Raw genomic sequence first — 25,190 nt, forward strand, 5'->3', positions numbered from 1 at the left:
CCCAGGTCTAGTCTTAGACCTTGACTAACCTGAAGGATGATTAGAATTAAAAGACCGTCTGTCTTTTACATATGTATGGAAGAAACCATAGCATGTGTATGTGTGTGGGAATCCAGAAGAAAAGAAAAAACTAATGATGGAAAAAAAGGAAAAACCATCCAAAACAGGAATTGGCTATTTTGGACACAGAGCTTCCTGGCCCTTCTGTCAACTGCTCACCACCTGGTGACTCCCTGCTGAGTGACAAGAGGCACTGGGGAATCACCAGCCTTCTACTCACTCTCTGGCTTCTCAAAGCAGCTTTTATTGGGGGATCATCCCACCTCATCGAAAGGTTTCCTCTATGGTAAGTTGAGATTTCACTTCTGAGTACTTGCATTTATTCACCCCCTCACTGTTAATGTTGGGTTCATCTATCCTTTCTGGATATAATGTATCCCTGAACCAGCTCTATTTCTTTCAAAATTCATGAGGTAAACACAGAGAACATGGAGGGCAAGGAAAGCTAAAATGTAATGCCATTTATAAGCCTTATGATTCTTTTTCAGAATCCTGACTCAACTTATACTTGAAATGTAGAACTAAATCATGGGTTAAGAATATTTTTTGAGACATTAGTATGACTTAAAGGTACTAAGGTCATAAAGCATTTTTTCCCTCTTGGTTTGTTATTTCTAGTTTGAACCTCTTTCTACTTGTTGGCAAAAACATCAGCTAATTTTTCATTGGTGAGTTCACCAGATTAATTCCAAGCATCCATTCAGGCTTGTTGATTACCTACCAAAATGGCAGTAACTTTCTATAAAGACAAAACTTCATCTTTGCTTAGGATGGGCTACTTTCAAATGTTAACATTTAAAGAATCACATATTTGCTATAATATACTTTCTCTATAATACACTTTTGCTACCTCTGGGTACAGTGCAAAACTTCATACTGCAGAATGAAGAAAAGGAAGCTTTTCACATTTAGAGGAATAATATTGTTTTCAATTGAGAGTCGAGTTCATTTACTTTTAGCATAAAGCAATACATTGCAGTTTAAAGCTTTCACATTACTGGTTAATTGCTATATATGTATAGTAAAAAAAAAAAAAAAAAGACTAGCATACCTCACATACCAAGAATGCTGTATGATTTTAGGACGTGTGATCTTCACCTTTAAAGGCAATTATCATTCATAGTCCCTGAGGGCATGTAAATTTGCAATATCCACCAGTCACCCAGTCAGAGTCATAAAATATTTCCTGTCCCCCTTGCAAATTTCAAAACATCGTGGCAGGATTGTGATTAAACATAATAGTTTACATCATGCAGTTTAACTGTAGTGACACACATAAGAATTTCTTTATCACAAAGTTGTTCTCCTGAGACCTTTGTGTCCTCCTATCAATACAGAAAATAGCATTCATAGGTGAGTACATTGTTAGCAGCATATTTCAATTGGAAAAATAATCCATCCAAAACTATGTAAATTTCTGCCAAAGCATACAATCTAAAAATATCATAAAGTCATATGTAAACTACACTTGCTATCCCATTTAGTTGTTGAACATGAAGAATTTCATGTTTGGGTGGAATTTCATTCAAAGAGCCCCCGTTGACAAACACAAGTATTGGGCTTCCCTTGCTTGGGAGCTCTCTGTAGCTGTGTCTCCCATGTGCTGAGAAGCGGAGTCAGGGCTGATGCCCATGCTTGTCTCTCCCGTTGATTTCTGTGCTTATGAATACACACCATAAACAAAGTAAAGGCAAAAACAATAAAAGTAGCTTACATTTTTTTTCCTGCCTTCATACAGAAGCTGAAGCCATTTCGAAAGGAATCCAGCATACTTGATATGCACGGTTCCTCACCATTTCAGTCATAGCAATAAATATATTTTCAATTCTGCATATCAAAAAGAGTGATGTGGATTCCATGCATAGTGACACTGATGAAGCTCACTAAGCAACATTGTCACCATCACACATCTTAAATAGGAGTGGTAACTAATTGATGATATTGCTGGAACTGTACATAATTAACAAGTGCTATTTAGTTTTTGAACACCAAAATTCATAGTATTTATATTTAATAAATCATAGGTGGTATCTCTAGGAAGACTTTAACTGCAATCCAGTTCCAACATTTGGGTAAAATTCATAACAATGTTTCTTAATTAATTCTGCTTTAAGATGCCAAAACAGATGCACACACATCACCCAGAACCGGATAGATGTCCACACAAAACTCAGCAGCATTTTCCCAGAAGTTTTCTGAAATGCATCCATGAGCTCTGGGTCTACTGTCCATTTCACTATTCTCTGAAGAGCTCTAATTAAATATCACACATCTGAAAGTAGACAAAGTTAGCAAACAGCAAGCACATATGCCTCCTACAGCCACCTCCCTGAGAATGAAATATTCTGCTTCTAAAAATGAAATGACAATTTCAAGGACACATATTCAGGTAGACCTGGTGGATCAACACATAATGAACTGAAGTATTTGCATATAAAAATGACCTGAGAAGACTGATTCGATTCGTATTGTCTCATACAAATATTCAGTGAATATTAGATGAACTCACATGGATTTCATTGCACAACATATCATTTTAAAATTATATAAAAGGAAGAGAAAAAATGTAAATGTAATCAGGAAAAGATTGAGACCTATTAAGTTCAAGTAACAATCTCTTTGCACTAAAAGACAGTTTAGACAGTCAAAACAGAAGGATGCTTCTTGTTTTTATTGGGAGAGGTCCTTCTTTGCTAACCTTACTGCTGAGATGTGGGCCCCTGCACAAAACGCTTGCTTCACAACTGTCTAACCTTTTAAAGTCTTGGTCTTGCACTGGGAGAATGCTGATTCAGTGACTGTGGTAGTTTAAGAATATACTATTTTGGCAAAAGAATGCATCTATCAGCTTAGAGTTGATGAGCCTAACACTGCTGTTGAAAAGGGCATTCATTTGCTTATTTTTGTTCATTTTCACTAACTTCTAGCATAATAAATGCCATTTTTATGATCTAGAAGAGTTAGTATGATAGAAAGAATATTTTGCTCCCTTTCTGGTCAATAAGGTCAACTATATGCATTTAAAAACCTTCAAATAAACAACTTCTCTTCTCTTACCAAGGTGTGACTTCTGAATACTAATCTTTTCTAGACCTTTGTAGAAGGACTTTATGGTTCAAACTTTCACCCTACATCTTGGTTTATCTCTAGGTACTGACTTCTGTCACAATGAAAATTTATTCTTCTCTAGGCCTGTGCCTCTTGTACAACAAAGGCATGTGCCCATTCCATACATGAAGAAAGAAAGAAAAAATAATTGTGCAGGTTCAAATTAAGCTGGAATAGAAATACAATTTGTTTCTGGTTTAAATCAACACTATCATAACCTTTTGATTTCATATGTAAATTTCACATGTGGATTAATTTGATTGAAAGCTAAAACTGAAATTTATTGCTGTATTCTCACTTATTACTGCTAATTACAGTGTCTTTGAAATTATGAATTTGGCTTAAAGAAAAGGATCATTGGCAATTTTCAAAGGCACTAGCTAAAGAGAATTGGATATAATATAAGTACTAAATACACTAATTATAAAAATTATATGGAGTCACATTAAGAGATTTCCCCATACTATAGAAAAGATATTTGTGTTTCAACCACTGTACTAAATTTTATTTGATCATACTAAAAATATATCAATGTAAATAAGATAGAAAGGAAAGTGAAGTTGCTCAGTTGTGCCCAACTCTATGCGACCCCATGGACTGTAGCCCACCAGGCTCCTCCATCCATGGGATTTTCCAGGCAAGAGTACTGGAGTGGGGTGCTATTTCCTACTCCAGGGGATCTTCTAGACCCAGAGATTGAACCTGGGTCTTCCGCATTGCAGGCAGACTCTTTACCCTCTAAGCCACCAGGGAAGCTAGAATTTAGAAGTAAAAAGCATAATTCCAGCTTTAGGTGACTAATTATTTAGATTTAAAACATTCCCTGAAGAGCTTCCTTTGTGGTCCAGTGGTTAAGAGACCACGTTGCAATGCAGGGGATACTGATTGGATTCCTAGTCCAAGAAGATCCCACATGCCACGGAGCAACTAAGCCCAGGAACCACAACTACTGAGTCTGCACTATAGAGCCAGTGAGCTGCAAGCACTGAAGCTCCCGCGCCCTAGAGCCCAGGCCCTGCGACAAGAGAAGCCACTGCAGTGAGAAGCCTGTGCACCACCACCAAAGACTGAATGCAGCAATGAAGACCCAGGACAGCCAAAAATAACTAAACAAATTGATTAACTTTAAAAAAATTCCTTAAATAGTTAGAAGCACAATCTGACTTGGTGATAATTTCTTGACATTACATCAGTTATAAGAAGTCAGTAGAAGAGACTTTTTAGCCCAGTAAGAATCTATAAGAATTTTCCCCATAAATTATCCCCACACAGGAATGGGACACTGTTTTGGCATTCTGAGTTCTCTTTTCTAGAGACATCTCAATGAATAAAGAAGAAACATATTTTATTATATAACTTATTTTCATTTCAAATTCTCAAACCATAAAAACTTAAAAGTGATATAGGTAATTTTAGCTAGAGACTAAGAATGTGGAATATTGCATCTCTTTCATAGACTCTATGACTCTTCAAAGTGCTCTAAGGACACTATGAGTGTGATTAGCAGCAAAGCATTAGCCTAATCTAGACCTCCGTCTTACCCCTACACACACACACACACACACACACACACACACACACACACACATGTACACATACTGTACATCCATACATTCTATTGGTCTAACTTAAATCTGACAATCTGACAGGTATTCCCGGAGGTTGTGCAAGGTCACAAATACTGTCCACACTATATCATGGTTCAAGATCACTAGCACCCACATGGTTAAGGGAAAAGCAGTCCTTTCAGTAAAACAAACAAATAAAACTACACAATATTTCAATCACATATTCTGAATTTCTTTTACCATTAAAAAATTGATGGATACAGTGAATTACCCAATATTACTGTTCTGAGTTCTATAATTTTCTTTATCTAAAACTATACATAGAAAGCTAGATGCCTTTAAACATAGTTTTAGCAATTCTAAGTAAAAAGTATTTCTTTGAAAAATATGTCATTTTTTTGTTTTCTTTTTAACTTGGAGGAAAGTCCTGCAAGGAACGAGTTTTCTTCTCATAGATGAATTCTGCAGCAGTTTCTCCCAGGAGTACACTGGAAGCCCCACAATCTGTGTATCCCAAGGATGGAGCCTCGTAGCACTGGATCTCCAGAAAGAGGTCCTGCGGGCACTGTGGCATATTGGTCTTTTCTCTTCCATACTCTTGGAGTATCACCCAATCCTTGGGCATCTTGCCAGTAGAGGTTTCAGTCCAGAACTTGACCTTCACTGGGAAAACTAGGTCTGTTTAAAGTGTAGCACGTTCATCTTTTGGTTGGATAATTCTTGGTCCCCCATGGATAGGAGTGATACCTAGAACATTCAGAAGTAGAAAGCGTTCTCTACAATCTCAAATATTTTAGTTCACACATTCAATTTCAAAAGCAGTAGCTCAGGTATACAAGTAAATAAATGAATAAAATGGTGATTCTAAGCATAAAATGGGGAGATTTTTAGAAAGCTGCCTTTTGCTTAAGTTCAGTGCTGACATTGTCCTTCTCAAATTATAAGTTTAATAGTAACTGATAACTCTATAGTGGAAAAATTAAAGCCTATCCAAAGTAGCTTGTACATTTAATGCCTATTTTAAAGCAAAGCAAGTTGAATCAATAATTTCTTTTTACCGCAACACATATTTCATTGTTAAAAAATAAAATATTAATGTGTGCTGTGCTGTGTTGGGCTCAGTCACTCAGTCATGTCCAAATATTGGTAATCCCATGGACTGTAGCCTGCCAGGACCTGAATGATAAGCTCTTTCTCTATTCACCCACAAAACTGAACAGTTTTACTCTCATAACAACAGTGATATAATTAAGGCAAGCTAGATGGTATCATTCTGGTGAGAAAGCTAAATATTAATGTGTGTAAAATATATTTTTGTGCAATATATTATACAAAGATGGGCACAATAAAGGACAGAAATGGTATGGATCTAACAGATGCAGAAGATATTAAGAAGAAGTGACAAGAATACATGGAAGACCTATACAAAAAAAAAAAGATCTTAATGACCCAGATAATCAAGATAGTGTGACCACTCACCTAGAGCCAGACAACCTGGAGTATAAAGTTGAGTGTGCCTTAGGAAGCATTACTATGAACAAAGCTAGTGGAAGTGATGGAATTCCAGCTGAGCTATTTCAAATTCTAAAATATGATGTTGTGAAAGTACTGCATTCAATATGCCAGGAAATTTGGAAAATTCAGCAGTGGTCACAGTACTGGAAAAGGTCAGTTTTCATTCCAATCTAAAGAAGGGCAATGCCAAAGAATGTTCAAACTACCATACAATTGTGCTTATTTCACAATCTGGCAAGATAATGCTCAAAATCTTTCAAGCTAGGCTTCAACAGTACATGAAACCAACAATTTCCAGATGTTCAAGCTGGGTTTAGAAAAGGCAGAGAAACCAGAGATCAAATTGCCAGCATCTGTTGGATCATAGAAAAAGGAAGAGAATTCTAGAAAAACATCTACTTCTGCTTCATTGACTATGCTAAAAAGTCTTTGACTGTGTGGATCACATCAAACTGCAGAAAATTCATAAAAGAGATGGGAATACCAGACCACTTTACTTGCCTCCTGAGAAACCTGTTTGCAGGTCAAGAAGCAACAATTAGAACCAGACATGGAACAAGAGACTGGTTCAAAATTGGGAAAAGAATATATTAAGGCTGTATATTGTCACCCTGGTTATTTAACTTACATGCAGAGTACATGATGCAAAATGCTGGGCTGAATGAATCAGAAGCTGGAATCAAGATTGCTGAAAGAAATATCAATAACCTAAGATATGAAGATAACACGACCCCAGAGGCAGAAAGGGAAGAACTAAAGAGATGGGGAAAAATAGAAACAGTGACAGACTTTATTTTCTTGGACTTCAAAATCGCTGTAGACAGAGAATACAGTCATGAAATTGAAAGATACTTGCTAAGAAGAAAAGCTATGACAAACCTAGACAGTGTATTAAAAAGCAGAGACATCACTTTACTGACAAAGGTCTGTATAGTCAAAGCTATGATTTTTCCAGTAGTCATGTATGGATTGGACCATAAAGAAGGCCGAGTGCCAAAGAATTTATGCTTTCAAACTGTGGTACTGGAGAAGACTCTTGAGAACCCCTCGGACAGGAAGGAGATCAAGCCAGTCAGTCCTAAAGGAAACCAACCCTGAATATTCATTGGAAGGACTGATGCTGAAGCTGCAGCTGCAATACTTTGGCCACCTGATACAAAGAGCCAACTCATTGGAAAAGACCCTGATACTGAGAAATATTGAAGGCAAGATGAGAAGGGGACAACAGCAGATGAGATGGTTGGATGGCACCACCGATTCAATGGATGTGAGTTTGAGCAAACTCCAGGAGATGGTGATGGACAGGGAAGCCTGGCATGCTGCAGTCCATGAGGTCACAAAGAGTTGGACACAACTGAGTGATTGAATAACAGAAATATATTTAATCATACAACCCTGCAAGTGAGCACAAATAGAGCCCTCCTAGGGCTTTCCTGGGTTTCCCTGGTGGCTCAGATGATAGAATCTGCCTGTAGTGCAGGACACCCAGGTTCAATCCCTGGGTTGGGAAGATCCCCTGGAGAAGGGAATGGCTACCCACTCCAGTATTCTTGCCTGGAGAATTCCATGGACATAGGGGACTGGTGGGCTACAGTCCATGGGGTTGCAAAGAGTTGGACATGACTGAGTGACAAACACTTTTCACTTTCACTTTTCAAGGCTGGCCCAGTTTGTTTTGACCTTGTTTTATTTTCATTGCACTCTCAACTCAGTCCTACTTCCCCTCCCCAAATCCCTCATTTGGGCTAGGGCTCCCTGTTGCTGTTTCTGTTATCTCTTTAACTAATGCAGCATGCTGTGCCTGAGACATTCTTCCTACCCTCTGCCCAAGAAGCCTCACCATTATTTAAACACTTCTATGTATCTTCCCCAGAGAGAGCTAGTAGCTAGATAATGGCCTTCTGAGACTTTCAGGTCAAGAATGGCATCTCTCTGTTTCTAACTAAACACGAACCCTGTACTCTAAGCTGCTACGTGCCATATCTTGGCTTAGTGCTTTAACTGCTGTCTGCATGCTTTGTAGACATATGTATAGGTTTGACTGACAGTCTTAAGTTGTAAACTTGAATAATACAGGGCTTATGTATGTAATTCTCTCTGCATGGCAATTAATCAAGATAACTTGATAACATGACCATGATGAAGATTAAGATGATGATAACAACAGCAGATCTGAGTAGATACTGGTGGAGTAGTTAAAACAATGTTTCATTTTTCAAACCACATTCTAAGGAAGGCTATCTTAACTTGTGTTCCAGGTAAAATATGAAGAATCACTAGGGTAAACGAGATAAACAGACTTCTTTCCTATAGCATATCTCAAAGTCTTCAATATAGCCGTGTGTGTCAACATTCTCCCAAAACAGAAAACTGTACATTCAGGATTTCCCAAATATATCTGGTCATGAAACTTTATTTCTCAGGGAACAAATATTGTCATCTTTGATAATACTGCATGTTTACAAAACCTATTTGGGAAAAGAGACTCTACTGATTCTAAGTATTGACTCTAATTACCTCTACATGTTCTGTGATATTTAGCACCCACTACCCTTTGAGTCAGGGTTTCCTTGATAGTTGGTAAAGAATCTAAGACCCCAGTTCAATTCCTGGGTCAGGAAGATCTGCTAGAGAAGGGATAGGCTACCCACTCCAGTATTCTTGGCCTTCCCTTGTGGCTCAGCTGGTAAAGAATCTGCCTGCAATTGGGCCCAGCTGGTAAAGAATCTGCCTGCGATGGGGGAGACCTGGCTTGGATCCCTGGGTTGGGAAGATCTCCTGGAGAAGCGAAAGGCTACCCACTCCAGTACTCTGGCCTGGAGAATTCCACGGACTGTATAGTTCATGGGGTTGCAAAGAGTCGCACACAACTGAGCTACTTTCACTCTCACCCTTTGACTATGGAAAAATCATGACTGCCACAGCTAATTTGATTCATATTTGGAATTATGAGCACTTTCAGTTTACGAAGTGTTAGGTCTTTCCATGTGGAGCCTGACATATTTCTTGGAAATTAATTGGGAATATCAGTAAACAAGTAATGGCGTTAAGCACAACTCAGGGTTATTTTTACTAGTAAAGCATGAAAACTCTTTCCCCCAATTATATATCCTATCACTGCTATTAGAAACTGAAAAGGGAGTATCATGGTTATACAGATTTCTGAGTGGATGATTCGTTTTAATTTGGAGCATTTTAAGAAAATTTGATGTCATTTCCATCATATCTTGCTTTAACTTGATCATTTAAATATCTTTGTATTCTAGTCACAATTTCAAAAATAACCATAAATAACTTTTCACCTTTGTTATCAGGTATCTTAATATCTGGACTTCCCTGGTAGCTCACCTGGTAAAGAATCTGCCTGCAATGCAGGGGACCCCAGTTTGATTCCTGGGTCAGGAAGATCCCCTAGAGAAGGGATAGGATACCCACTCCCGTATTCTTGGGCTTCCCTAGTGGCTCAGATGGTAAAGAATCTACCTGCAATGTGGGAGACTTGGATTCAGTCCCTGGGTTGGGAAGATCCCCTGGAGGAGGGAGTTGAAATTCACACCACTATTCCTGCCTGGAGAATCCCCATGGACAGAGAAGCCTGGTGGGCTGCAGTCCATGGGGTCGCAAAGAGTCGGACACAAGTGAGTGACTAAACACAGCACAGCATCTTATTATCTATTTACCATAAGAAGAAAATCTACAATTTCTTTTAGTACAGGAATGTGTCTTTAGAAGTAGAAGTAATGCTTAATTTTTAAAAAAATTGTTTATTTATTTATTGCCTGTGCTGGTCTTCGTTGCTATACACAGACTTTCTCTAGTTGCGGCGAGTGGGGGCTACTCTCTAGTTGCGGTGTGCAGCATTCTCATTGCGGTGGCTTCTCTGGTTGCATGGCACAGGCTTCAGGGCATGTGGGCTTCAGTAGTTGTGGCAGGCAGGCTTAGTTGCCCTGTGGCATGGGGAGTCTTCCCAAACCAGGGACTGAACCTGGGTTCCCTGCGTAGGTAGACAGATTCTCAACTGCTGGATCACTAGGAAAGTCCCAATTGATTTTTTAAAAAACTTAATAATAGTAGAATTGAAAAGGATAAAAATAACTTTTAAAATAAGACTGAAATTATTCTAAAAAAAGAAAAGATAAGAGCTCTTGTAAGAGCTTTCCTAAGTTCCTGACACACCTGGTTTTTCATTATATTTTGTTGACTTCCTGCAAAAATTTGAAGTATTCATTGCCCATGATCCTGAGTCTTTGAGAAAATGCAGATTTTAAAAGTGATTAGTATAACTTTTGCTCCATTACAAGCCAAGGGCATTTGAAATAATAAGCTGCCAAGCGTAAAGAAAGAAGACATTTGTATTATCCATGGAAGGCTGGGTGTACTCAGATCAAGAGGAAAGAAAGAAAATTCAAACTCCTTCCAGAGATGGAAGGTGAGTGATTATGGATATGGTGATTTCTATCAACAATATACCTTTGGTAAGTAAGAATATCTCATCATTTCTCTGCAGTTACAAATCATAACAGAACTAAATGTACAAAGATAGTATTTTGGAAATACGTTATCAAGCCAAAAGAGCAAGCAGGTGAATAATTTTATCTGTGATTCATAGAGCAATTCATTGAAACAGGGAGGGAAAAAAGGTTGGAGACTGAACTAACCTCAAAAATGAATCTAATTTCCATATAATGATCTTGATAGGATGTTCTTGAGACCTCTTTCTCTTTCCATGGCTAACAGTTATCATTGGGGAAGATTTCTAGAATAATTTAAATAGTGATCACCAGATAGCTTCATTAGCTAGACAGGAAGGCAATTCATCCAGGTAGAAAGGGCTAGTTAGGGAAAATAAACTCCAGAGAACCATGCCTCCTAAAGCAGTTTTGGTCGTATAGGACATGTAAGTGGTTACTCATGGTCCAATGTGGTGATTCTGTTATGAGTGGCCAGCTCATGTACAGCAGACAAAACCAGTGTCCATACCCTCACATTCAAAGTACTTCAGTACACCCGTGGTGGATTCATGTTGATGTATGGCAAAACCAATACAATATTGTAAAGTAATCAGCCTCCAATTAAAATAAATAAATTTATATTAAAAAATAAAGTACTTGAAACATGCCAACCTGGTGCCCAATTCCCAACACCTGAATTTCTTTTCCTGAGGATTTCTCTGACCTCTAGAATTTGCTTTGTCCACCTCTAGAGAAGGCCAGAAATGCCAGGTAACTAATATCTCCTAGGGGAAAAGTACTGAGAAAATGACTAACAGAAATTAGAGATAAATGCCAGCCCAGCTTCCTCAGTCCACAAGTGGGAGAACTGAAGCACATGTTCCCCACTGGCTCTCAGATTTCCACAGCGTGATCAAGCTCCACGTACCACAGTGGTAACTTGCTTGAAAATGAAGGCTTTATTGAATTATTTCTTCAATCCCCTAGCAAAGTTTCTTGGGATTGCCTCTCAAATAAACTAATTGTACTCAAATCTTTTTGCCCTGAACTGTGCCCAACAGTAAAATTGCAGAAATCCAGAGTTGAATGAAATTGATAGAGTATATTTTTAGAGCACCAATGATGATTAGTTTAGAAGATAACGCACAGCCCCAGTAAATTGAAGTTTCTTATTTAGGGTAAGCAAAAGGGAACACATAACAACAAATCCTTCTCCCACAAATATATCTTAAATTCACCAGAAGTGATTCTTTGTTTAGGTGGATTTTCCCCCTTGCATTCTATACAAATAATGGGTAGGTTGGGACAAATGTTTAATTTTTTTAAAATGTAGAAATACTTTTCCATTTCATTATGTTCATTTTTTATGGGAGTAAATTACTACTAAGCTATCACTCTTTTCCAACTAAGAATACAGCAGCTGCACCCATACAAAAGATGGGGAACATACGTTCTACCCATGGTTGTATCATTCTGAGCCAAGCTATTTTACAAAAGTGTTTAAAATAAAAGGTGGGGGTGGGACCTCTGGAATCAAGGATAGAGAAATTAAATCCAATGTTCTATATTGAACTTTCACATTTCTAGATCTCACCTGTTAGAAGTAAAATTGTAATAGCCACTTTCCTCTAGGACTTCTTCAATCACAGTCTAAAGTTGAAAAAAAAAATCAGGTTAGTATTGAATTAAAAACAACAAAATAAAATCATTCAGAGGCAGTGCAAAAACCTCACCTGCATCTGTTCATATGTTATCCCCTCCTCCAAATCAAAGCTAGAGGGTAGACCTGGAAACAGATAAATTATGAAAAGTCTGACATTTGGTTCATGTTTTCTTCAGTTGTACTGGCAATTAGAACTCATGTGCAATGAAAACAGGTCAGTTCCTTAGTGATGAAAATTAGTACTTACAAACACATTCTAAATTATCTTGGCTTTTAGGGTGGTGATCACAAAATAATACACAAGATTTACAGGAATTGCTCATGGTGTAAATTGGCCAATTAAGTTAGGTGTGTGTGTGTGTGTTAAGGACAGGTGAAAAGTGATTCTAAGCATAAATTTCCTGATAAGCAAAAAAAAAAAAAAAAAAAAAGAAACTCTCCTCAATCCATCAGCAAAAAGAGTAGATATGTTCTCGAAAGAGAATAAATTCTCAGAGGAAGGCAGAAATAGCCAGTGGACTATGTCAAAGATCTGACCATTTTCTATGGTTCCCAGTAGGAAAATACATTTGAAATTGGAGGATAATAATTCTTTTGATGTTTAGCATGAGTATGATACACCAGCACGTTGACCTACCCCAACACCACCCAAAGTAATGTTGACCAGTTTCCACTCCAGTCAATCCACACTTACTCATGTGGAGGCCTGGGAGTTCCCCTGCCACTTAGGAGAGAGAAAAGTGATTGAAGATTAAGAGGATGCATGAAGATGTGAGTCCTGGCAGCTTGCTTTTCAAGTCCAGCTTAAAGGCATTGCCCAAAGTGCTCCTTGGTTCTGCTCTCTTTGCTTTTGCCCTTCTGCCATGACAAGGGACACAGCTGGTCTGCTCTGGGGTGAGGCGTCCAGCTTCTAGAACAGCCTGTCAACTCCCTCTCAGGCCACTGAGAGATTTTCAGCAGAGCTCCTCACTCAGCAGGTCTGCTGTGGTAAGAAGTCTGGCTTGTGACTGACCAACATGCCCTGAAGGATGCTTGTAAAAGCAGATGACTTCAGTTAGTATGATCATCTCTAGGCCCAGCCATGTTGCTGTAAATGGCAATATTTTATTCCTCTTTATAAGTAATATTCCATTGTATGTATGTATGTATATGTATATATATATATACATATATGTATGCTGGTGATGGACAGGGAGGCCTGGCGTGCTGCGATTCATGGGGTTGCAAAGAGTCGGACACGACTGAGCGACTGAACTGAACTGAACTAAACTGATATATATATATACCATATCATACTAAATTAAGTAAGTCAGAAACACAAATTTTATAGATCACTTATATGTGGAATCTAAAAAATAATACAAATGAACTTATTTACAAAACAGAAACCGACTCATAGACATACAAAACAAGCCTCTGGTTACCAAAGGGGAAAGAAAGGGGGATGTATTAGGCATATGGGATTAATAGATACATAGTGACCCAGTGTTAGTCACTAGTCATGCCTGACTCTTTGCGACCCATGAACTGCAGTCTGCCAGGCTCCTCTGTCCGTGGCAATTTCCAGGCAAGGATACTGGAGCAGTTTGCCATTTCCTTCTCCAGGGGATCTTCCCAACCCAGGGATAGAACCCGGGTCTCCTGCACTGCAGGAGATTCTTAACCTCCTGCAGTTAATTCTTAACTGCAGATTCTTAACCAGCTGAGCTCCCAGGGAAGCTCCCATACATGCTACTATATAAAAAATGAATAATAATGATTTACTGTATAGCACTGGGATATTCAGTATCTTGTAATAACTTTTAATGGAAAAGGAAGAGAATCTGAAAAAATTATATATATATATATATATCTGAACCACTTTTCTATATCCCTGAAAATAATGCAATATTATAAATTAACTGTAGTTCAATTAAAAATAAATAAAAGCAAATAATTTTAGATAACAGTTTATTTTGATCTTAGAGATTTCTCAGGGACTATTTTAAATGAAATTCTACCAACCCAGGTTAGCTTTATCCCAGGAGTCCAAGACTTAGGGCAAGTTTGATAATTAATACATGACATGATTTGCCTAAATTAGGCAACAACAAAAGCACAGCAGACTTGAAGATTCTTTTTCCCTAAGGAAATGGAAAGTTTTCATTTAACCATATAAGCTTCATGTCTGTCTGCCCTACTGAGAGATATAACTATAGTTTACAGGGATTCAAAAATTACTTAGGAATTCTGTAATCTCGGAGTAGTTTGAAGATCTCTTCTGGAGGTCAAACATCCCAAGAAGGTCCTTATGCTGAGTCCCTATATACTGGCTAAGCATATTTTTATATAGTTACACTGATCCTTGCTATAATCCTAAACTGTAGGTATCATTTTTATTCCCATTTTATAGGCAAAAAACCTGGGATTCAATGAGGTCAAATAATTTTCTCAAGATCAGTTACTAAGTGGTTTAGCTGAGATTTGAATGTAGGCATCCAGGTTTACAGAATACGTGCTTTTAATCCCTATGTTATATTGCCTCCCTATGTGAAATTTTTACACACACACAAATCAAATACATATGATTTGGATTCTTCAGGTGAGTTTCAAATTTTCTGTTTCATTCAGATTCTTTATATCTGCTTTTTATGTCCCTGGATGCTTTGGGCATTTGATTTCCCATCATCAGATACAAAGAAATTCAATTTACCCACACAGATTCTGTTCACTTATGGTATTAATAAATGATGGAGGAAGCTGTCACAAGTGGGTAAAATAACTCTGAGGGAATTTCTAGATTCCTACTGTATGTCCCTTCCAACTATCACTGCAGATAATCAAAATAAGCTCTCTTTTCATTTTAAGTTGAAGATAACCTTTTAAGGATAGCTGTTGATCCAAATAACCTATTCCTTCATGAAAGCCAGATTTCCTGTATTGAAGACTGTTACCTGTTGGGTCATTTGAGGACAGGCTGTTTCCACCCAATGAATGATGCAATAAGTGGTAATCTGCTGTGAAAAAGTTGGGTTCAATTGGTTCTGGAGATCCGTGAGATAACTGGAACAGAAAAGGCAAAATTACCTCTTTTTTCACATTCAGAGTCACATGACATGAAACCTCTGTATGTATCTCTGCTCAGAAAAGTTAGTGCTCTTCAGTTGTCAATCCCTGTCTACAGATAAAGACCCACCTTCTTCCTTTCAAAAGAACTTATAAATTAGGGGCAGGCAAATTACAGTGAAAGCAAGCAGACAATTCCTGGTAACATGAAAAAAAATACTCTATAGCTTTATGAGAACAAAATAAAAATATAGAAAAATAATGGCATGGGCCTGGGATATCAGAATGTTATTTTTATCAGGCATAGGAGGAAAGAGCTACAATCATTTGACAAAACATTATTTTTAGCTCAAATCATCCCTTTTCATGTATATGCTTTGAATAATGCCTTCGTGTTTGATCAAAGCAAACGTTTCTTAACACATTTTCCTAAATTACCATTAATTTTCATCTCCAAACATTAATTCCCAACACTGTAAAGGGAAGAGTAATTCACTAAATGTCAGAACTTACTGTTCCAATTATTTAATACCCTTTTGTAAAGCTGAACTTTTTAAATGGAACTTTCAGAATCATTTCACCTTTAATTCCAACCAGCACTTGAGCTGGCCAACTTTTTGTGCCTATGTAAAACAATATATTTTCAACATGTTGATTCATATTAATAAACCAGAAACAAAAGGCACAATTTAGACTATGCAATAGTATTTACCTTGTATTCACAAACTCTCTTCATGAATTAAAATATATCACTGTTCAATCACTTGAAAAAATCTTTTGGCAGTTCACAAATAGGTTCACTCTTGAGCCAACAATCCCAGTCTTGGCTATACTCACATGAGAGAAATGAGTACTTCTGTTCATCAAAAGACATGTACAAGAATGTTCATAGCATATTTATTCATAATAATAAAAAACTGGAAAAACCTCAATGTCCATGGACAGAGGACAGATAAATATATTGTGGTGTGCTTATCCAATGGAATTTTGTCAAACATGAAAAAGAACATGCTATGAATATGCACAGCAAGATGGATAAGTGTTGAGAAAATAAGCCAGACACAAAAGGATATACAGTGTATATCTTCACTTACACATATTTTCACAGCCAAAACATCTAACCAATGGTGACAGAGATCAGGACAATGAGTGCCTTGTAGCAGGTGGTAGGGTTTGACTGGGAAAGGTGGGCAGGAGCCTTCTTCTCGACTGGAAATGTGCTATGTATTAATGCGGTTGGTTGTCACATGGGTGAGTACATATGTAAAAGTTCATGGAGCTGTATATGTACTTCACTGTATACATTTTGCATTTTATTGTGGTGGTGGTGCAGTTGTTCAGTCGCTGAGTCATGTCTGACTCTTGGTGACTCCGTGGACTATAGCAAGCCAGGCTCCTCTGTCCTCCACTATTTCTGAGTTTGCTCAGATTCATGTCCATTGAGCCAATGATGTTATATTACCATCTCACCCTCTGCCAAACCCTTCTCCTTTTGCCTTCAATGTTTCCCAGCATCAGGGTCTTTTCAAATGAGTTGGCTCTTCGCATCAGGTGATCAAAATATTGGAGATTCAGCTTCAGCAACAGCCCTTCCAATGCATATTCAAGATTGGATTTCCTTTAGGATTGACTGGTTTGATCTCCCTGAAGTCCAAGAGACTCTCAAGAGTCCCTTGCATTTTATATCTTAATATAAACATGTTGTATTAACAACTGATAATGATTCCATTAATGTGCATTGGATATTTATAAATACAAATCATTTTTGAGTTTTCCAGTTTCTATATTGACAATAAATGCTACATTTTAGAAAAACATGTGAATCATCCTTTTTCAATCTTAGAAATTTATTTTCCCTACTTTAGTGACAACTGATAAAATTAATAACTATCTATTACAACAGTGTAATGAAGGAAGATTTGATGGTTACTCACTTAATAAATGTCTCATCAGTGCTGTTAGGAGGCAATGCAGATAGTCTTAGCATTCTGTAGTTCTTTTATTCAAGCTAGTAGATTACTTCAACTGAACGTCTTAATATGCCTTGTAATGCTGAAAATGCAGAGAAGGCACCCCACTCCAGTACTCTTGCCTGGAAAATCCCATGGACGGAGGAGCCTGGTAGGCTGCAGTCCATGGGGTCGCTAGGAGTCAGACACGACTGAAGCGACTTAGCAGCAGCAGCAGCAGCAGCAATGCTGAAAATGATTTCCTGGTATTATCTTCCAAGTGACTTCAGAGGGAATTGTTTTTCATATGGCTGAGCATAGAAGTAATTTGGCTGCCTGGAATTTTCATCCCAAATATTTCTTAGAAAGCTTATTTAAAGTCTACTTAATTATTAAGTAAATACCTTGGAATCCTAAAGATTTCACAGGAGGAAGATGCTTAAAGCTGCACAGTAGTATATGTGAATTGTGGCCTGTAGAGGTCGAGAGAGTCATTTTAAGATGACTGGACATGTCTTTATCATTGTAAACCTTGAAGAAAGCATTTCAGGTTTCCAGTGCCTGTGTCACACTGTCTCCTTCAGCCTAAGAACTGTGAATTCTCAAAAGGATGTGCCCATGGAAGAATTCCTTAGGCTTGTGTTTGAGTCCCAGATACATTTATTTTTATTCTAGAAACTTTCCAGAACTTCTTTTTGCAGTTTAGTATTTTGACATATACTCTTTCAGCAAATCTTTTTTGCCCCTTACTATGTTGTGATGTGAGAAGGTTTTGCAAACCAGAGATGTAAACCTTTCAATTCACATACAATATGATCTTCCCAGCTTGTTAGTGCCATGCAGGGCAACATAGAGGACACAGAATTCATCTGGCCTTCATGAGACTTACAAGTGAACTGGGAAAACAGGCTAATGTGCGTAAAACAATGGGGCAATGAATTAAATAATGAAGTATGAAATGGGGTGGTGAGACCTAAGTTTACACAAACAAAGATGCCTTGTGAAGACCAGTATGGCTTTCAGAAGATCTGGAGAAGAAACACTAAAGCTGAACCACAAAGGCTGGATTTGGGTTGGATGCAAGGAAACCAAGTGATCATTCCAGGTGAGAGGAACTTGACGGCAAAGGCTGGGCATATTAATGGCAAGTGACAAAGGGTTATGACATTAGGCCATGTTATGGAGGCACTGCTTACTTAAGATGAAGAGAGGAAAATGAGTGCTATTCATTAATTCAGAGATTATTCTTTATTTAATTTTTTTCATTTTTAACCAAAAAAAATGTTTGCTGTGGGTTTGTCATATATAGCTTTTATTATGTTGAGGTATATTCCTTCTATTCCTGCTTTCTGGAGGGTTTTTATCATAAATGGATGTTGAATTTTGTCAAAGGCTTTCTCTGCATCTATTGAGATAATCATATGGCTTTTATTTTTCCATTTGTTAATGTGGTGTATTACATTGATTGATTAGCGGATATTGAAGAATTCTTGCATCCCTGGGATAAAGACCATTTGGTCATGATGTATGATCTTTTTAATGTATTGTTGGATTCTGATTGCTAGAATTTTGTTAAGGATTTTTGCATCTATGTGCATCAGTGATATTGGCCTGTAGTTTTCTTTTTTTTGTGAGATATTTGTCAGGTTTTGGCATTAGGGTGATGGTGGCCTCATAGAATGAGTTTGGAAGTTTACCATCCTCTGCAATTTTCTGGAAGAGTTTGAGTAGGATAGGTGTTAGCTCTTCTCTAAATTTTTGGTAGAATTCATCTGTGAAGCCGTCTGGTCCTGGGCTTTTGTTTGCTGGAAGATTTCTGATTACTGTTTCAATTTCCATGTTTGTGATGGATCTGTTAAGATTTTCTATTTCTTCCTGATTCAGGTTTGGAAAGTTGTACTGTTCTAAGAATTTGTCCTTTTCTTCCAAGTTGTCCATTTTATTGGTACATAATTGCTGATAGTAGTCTCTTATGATCCTTTGAATTTCTGTGTTGTCTGTTGTGATCTGCAGGGAGCCACCACGGGAGATCCCACCCATGACAAAGGTCATGTGGAGAGAACCTGACAGGCAAAGGTGGATCAGGCCTCAAGGGACCCCCTGGATCTGCTTGAGCATCTACCCCCAAACCAGAATCTGTTTGTCTTATTATTTTGTGCCTTTCACCAACTCTTCTGACATTAACAGGTGGCTATCCCTGATCACCTTTCTCTGGAAAAAGTCAACTTAGGGCTTTAGTTAATAAGTCTCCTGAGCATGAAAGGAATATTTCTATTTTAATCCCTCTGTTGGCATTCTAGCTTGCCTGACAGGTTTATCCATACTCTTGCAATTAACACACATGATTATTCACAACTCCCCAACCTTGAAAGACATGGGAAGCCAAAACATTCTAAAAGTCCTAATGAGCATAGAGTTCTTTAAGGGATGAAAAATTATTAGAATATATAGTACTGGTAAAGGGCTTCATTATTGGGCCAATGCTTGCTGCCAAGTGCCCATATCCCTTATCCATTGTGCACCTGGGAGTGCATTAGTTAACATAGTTGGAATGTAAGAAAAACAAGTAGCAGCCTTGGAATTAACCACATCAGACTTTTGAGCTAATTGGTTCTTTCTTTGTTGTAACTTACTGCACCTTTGCTCTGTGAGAATGTAACTCTGTTTAGTACTTTCTGAGGCTGACATAGATTAGAAATATAAAGAAAAAACACTTCAAGGGAAAATAAGTTTTCTGGTTGAGCAGCCTTTATCAAAAAAGGGTCATAAAATGTCCACAGGCCTCCAGGGCCAGAAGATAAGTACACAACATTGTTTATGGGAAAGGTATGCAGAAAAAAATCCTGGTTTTGATAAAGACAAAACAGATGTAATGTTTGGGCTGACTCTGTATGACTTTGCATCTTTCATTTCCCTTTATGTACAAGTCAAGGTATAGAAGTTCCTTTTGAAAATAAAGTTATGGGCTTCACTCACTGAAGCTTGGTCTCCCCATGTTGTTCTTTTTTCCCTTTTCTCTCCTTTTCTCTCCCTGTCCTTCTTTCAGGATGACTCCTTGGAACACAGGAGCTTTATTGGCTTTCTGTGTTAATCAAGGAAGGTCAAGCCTCTGTTCTCTCTGCTTTGCTATCCCTTCACCTATACCGTCATCCTGAGGGTACCCCTGGATGCTGCTGGGGCTGGACCCTGGCAGTAATCTCTCCATTTTCATTTCTAATTTTATTGATTTGATTTTTTCCCTTTGTTTCTTGATGAGGCTGGCTAATGGTTTGTCTATTTTATTTATCCTCTCAAAGAACCAGCTTTTGGCTTTGTTTATTTTTGCTATAGTCTCTTTTGTTTCTTTTGCATTTATTTCTGCCCTAATTTTTAAGATTTCTTTCCTTCTACTAACCCTGGGGTTCTTCATTTCTTCCTTTTCTAGTTGCTTTAGGTGTAGAGTTAGGTTATTTATTTGACTTTTTTCTTGTTTCTTGAGGTATGCTTGTATTGCTATGACCTGCCCCTTAGCAGTGCATTTACAGTGTCCCACAGGTTTTGGGTTGTTATGTTTTCATCTTCATTCATTTCTATGCATATTTTGATTTCTTTTTTGATTTCTTATGCAATTTGTTGGTTATTCAGCAGCGTGTTGTTCAGCCTCCATATGTTGGAATTTTTAATAGTTTTTCTCCTGTAATTAGGATCTAATCTTACTGCGTTGTGGTCAGAAAAGATGCTTGGAATGATTTCAATTTTTTTGAATTTACCAAGGCTAGATTTATGGCCCAGGATGTGATCTATCCTAGAGAAGGTTCTTGTGTGTGCTTGAGAAAAAGGTGAAATTCATTGTTTTGGGGTGAAATGTTCTATAGATATCAATTAGGTCTAACTGATCTATTGTATCATTTAAAGTTTGTGTTTCCTTGTTAATTTTCTGTTTAGTTGATCTATCCATAGGTGTGAGTGGGGTATTAAAGTCTCCCACTATTATTGTGTTATTGTTAATTCCCCCTTTCATACTTGTTGGCATTTGTCATGTTGGGTGCATATATATTTGTAATTCTTATATCTTCTTCTTGGATTGATCCTTTGATCATTATGTAGTGTCTTTCTTTGTCTCTTTTCACAGTCTTTGCTTTAAAGTCTATTTTATCTGATATGAGTATTGCTACTCCTGCTTTCTTTTGGTCTCTATTTGTGTGGAATATCTTTTTCCAGCCCTTTACTTTCAGTCTGTATGTGTCCCTTGTTTCAAGGTAGGTCTCTTGTAGACAGCATATATAGGGGTCTTGTTTTTGTATCCATTCAGCCAGTCTTGGTTGTTTGGTTGGGGCATTCAACCCATTTATGTTTAAGGTAATTATTGATAAGTATGATCTCGTTGCCATTTACTTTATTGTTTTGGGTTCGAGTTTATACACCCTTTTCGTGTTTCCTATCTAGAGAAGATCCTTTAGCACTTGGAGAGCTGGTTTGGTGGTGCTGAATTCGCTCAGCTTTTGCTTGTCTGTAAAGCTTTTGATTTCTCCTTCCTATTTGAATGAGATCCTTGCTGGGTACAGTAATCTGGGCTGTAGGTTATTTTCTTTCATCATTTTAAGTATGTTCTGCCATTCCCCCCTGGCCTGAAGAGTTTCTATTTAGAGATCAGCTGTTATCCTTATGGGAATCCCCTTGTGTGTTATTTATTGTTTTTCCCTTGCTGCTTTTAATATTTGTTCTTTGTGTTTTATCTTTGTTAATTTGATTAATATGTGTCTTGGGGTGTTTCACCTTGGGTTTATCCTGTTTGGGACTCTCTGAGTTTCTTGGACTTGGGTGATTATTTCCTTCCCCATTTTAGGGAAGTTTTCAACTATTATCTCCTCAAGTATTTTCTCATGGTCTTTCTTTTTGTCTTCTTCTTCTGGGACCCCTATGATTCGAATGTTGGGGCATTTAACATTGTCGCAGAGGTCTCTGAGATTGAACTCATTTCTTTTACTTCGTTTTTCTTTTTCACTCTCTGTTTCATTTATTTTTACCAATCTATCTTCTACCTCACTTATCCTATCTTCTGCCTCCATTATTCTACTGTTGGTTCCATCCAGAGTGTTTTTGATCTCATTTATTGCTTTATTCATTATATATTGACTCTTTTTTATTTCTTCTAGGTCCTTGTTAAACCTTTCTTGCATCCTCTCAATCCTTGTCTCCAGGCTATTTATCTCTGATTCCATTTTGTTTTCAAGATTTTGGATCATTTTCACTATCATTATTCGAAATTCCTTATCAAGTAGATTCCCTATCTAGTCCTCTTTTGTTTGGTTTGGTGTACATTTATCCGGTTCCTTTACCTGCTGGATATTTTTCTGCTTCTTCATCTTGTTTATATTGCTGTATTTGGGTGGCCTTTCTGTGTTCTGGCAGTTTGTGGAGTTCTCTTTATTGTGGAGTTTCCTTGCTGTCCTCAATGGTGAAAAATTGTAAGCATTTCTCCTACAGTGAGGAACAAGACAAGGGTGCCCAGTCTCACCACTACTATTCTACATAGTTTTGGAAGTTTGGGCCACAGCAATCAGAGCACAAAAAGAAATAAAAGGAATCTAAATTGGAAAAGAAGAAGTAAAACTCACACTGTTTGCAGATCGACATGATTCTTTATATAGAAAACCCTAAAGACTCCACCAGAAAATTACTAGAGCTAAACAATGAATATAGTAAAGTTTCAGGATATAAAATCAACACACAGAAATCCCTTGCATTCCTATACACTAATAATGAGAAAATAGAAAGAGAAATTAAGGAAATAATTCCATTCACCATTGCAATGAAAAGAATAAAATACTTAGGAATATATCTACCTAAAGAAACTAAAGAGCTATATATAGAAAACTATAAAACACTGGTAAAAGAAATCAAAGAGGACACTAATAGATGGAGAAATATACCGTGCTCATGGATCGGAAGAATCAATATAGTGAAAATGAGTATACTACCCAAAGCAATCTATAGATTCAATGCAATCCCTATCAAGCTACCAACAGTATTTTTCACAGAGCTAGAACAGAAAATTTCACAATTTGTATGGAAATACAAAAAAACCTAGAGTAGCCAAAGCAATCTTGAGAAAGAAGAATGGAATGGGAGGAATCAACCTGCCTGACTTCAGGCTCTACTACAAAGTCAAAGTGACCAAGACAGTATGGTACTGGCACAAAGACAGAAATATAGATCAATGGAATAAAATAGAAAGCCCAGAGATAAATCCACGCACCTATGGACACCTTATCTTTGACAAAGGAGGCAAGAATATACAATGGAGAAAAGACAATCTCTTTAACAAGTGGTGCTGGGAAAACTGGTCAACCACTTGTACAAGAATGAAACTAGAACACTTTCTAACACCATACACAAAAATAAACTCAAAATGGATTAAAGACCTAAATGTAAGACCAGAAACTATAAAACTCCTAGAGGAGAACATAGGCAAAACACTCTCTGACATAAATCACAGAAGGATCCTCTATGACCCACCTCCCAGAATATTGGAAATAAAAGCAAAAATAAACAAATGGGACCTAATTAAAATTAAAACCTGCACAACAAAGGAAACTATAAGCAAGGTGAAAAGACAGCCTTCAGAATGGGAGAAAATAATAGCAAATGAAGCAACTGACAAAGAATTAATCTCAAAATTATATGAGCAACTCCTGGAGCTCAATTCCAGAAAAATAAATGACGCAATCAAAAAATGGGCCAAAGAACTAAACAGACATTTCTCCAAAGAAGACATACATATGGCTAACAAACACATGAAAAGATGCTCAACATCACTCATTATCAGAGAAATGCAAATCAAAACCACAATGAGGTACCATTTCATGCCAGTCAGAATGGCTGCTGTCCAAAAGTCTACAAGCAATAAATGGTGGAGAGGGTGTGGAGAAAAGGGAACCCTCTTACACTGTTGGTGGGAATGCAAACTAGTACAACCACTATGGAGAACAGTGCGGAGATTCTTTAAAAAACTGGAAATAGAACTGCCATACGACCCAGCAATCCCACTGCTGGGCATGCACACCAAGGAAACCAGAATTGAAAGAGACACGTGTACCCCAATGTTCATTGCAGCACTATTTATAATAGCCAGGACATGGAAGCAACCTAGATGTCCATCAGCAGATGAATGGATAAGAAAGCAGTGGTACATATACACAATGGAGTATTACTCAGCCATTAAAAAGAATACATTTGAATCAGTTCTAATGAGGTGGATGAAACTGAAGCCTATTATACAGAGTGAAGTAAGCCAGAAAGAAAAACACCAATACAGTATACTAACGCATATATATGGAATTTAGAAAGATGGTAAAGATAACCCTGTATGTGAGACAGCAAAAGAGACAGAGATGTATAGAACAGTCTTTTGGACTCTGTGGGAGACGGCGAGGGTGGGATGATTTGGGAGAACGGCTTTGAAACATGTATATTATCATATGTGAAACGAATCGCCAATCCAGGTTAGATGCATGATACAGGATGCTCGGGGCTGGTGCACTGGGGTGACCCAGAGGGATGGTTTGGGGAGGGAGGTGGGAGGGGCGTTCAGGATGAGGAACACATGTGCACCCGTGGTGGATTCATGTTGATGGATGGCAAAACCAATACAATATCGTAAAGTAATTAGCCTCCAATTAAAATAAATAAATTTATATTAAAAAAGAATTAGATATCACATGGAAAAAATTAAAAATAAAAATAAGTAAGTAAAATAAATAAAATTAAAAAAAAAAAAAACAACTTTTTTTGGCTGGGCTGCACAGCATGCAAAATTTTAGTTTCCCAACCAGGAATAAAACCCATGCCT

The 25,190-nt window shown here is 37.6% G+C and overlaps 1 protein-coding gene across 1 annotated transcript in view; it reads right to left on the reverse strand.

Moving 5' to 3' along the window:
* Positions 1-4,744: 4,744 nt before the first annotated feature.
* LOC129635040 (serine/threonine-protein kinase Nek10-like) overlaps positions 4,745-25,190 on the reverse strand; it is a 123,224-nt gene continuing 102,778 nt past the window's right edge. Inside the window, exons 12-15 of the mRNA XM_055557629.1 lie at positions 15,299-15,407; positions 12,436-12,488; positions 12,297-12,352; positions 4,745-5,483 (exon numbers count right to left, since the gene is read on the reverse strand). Of these exons, the coding sequence (XP_055413604.1) occupies positions 5,435-5,483; positions 12,297-12,352; positions 12,436-12,488; positions 15,299-15,407 (267 nt within the window). The 3' untranslated portion in view covers positions 4,745-5,434. The remainder of the gene's footprint in view (positions 5,484-12,296; positions 12,353-12,435; positions 12,489-15,298; positions 15,408-25,190) is intronic.

The sequence above is a fragment of the Bubalus kerabau genome, chromosome 20, assembly GCF_029407905.1.
Source record: "Bubalus kerabau isolate K-KA32 ecotype Philippines breed swamp buffalo chromosome 20, PCC_UOA_SB_1v2, whole genome shotgun sequence".
NCBI lineage: Eukaryota > Metazoa > Chordata > Mammalia > Artiodactyla > Bovidae > Bubalus > Bubalus kerabau.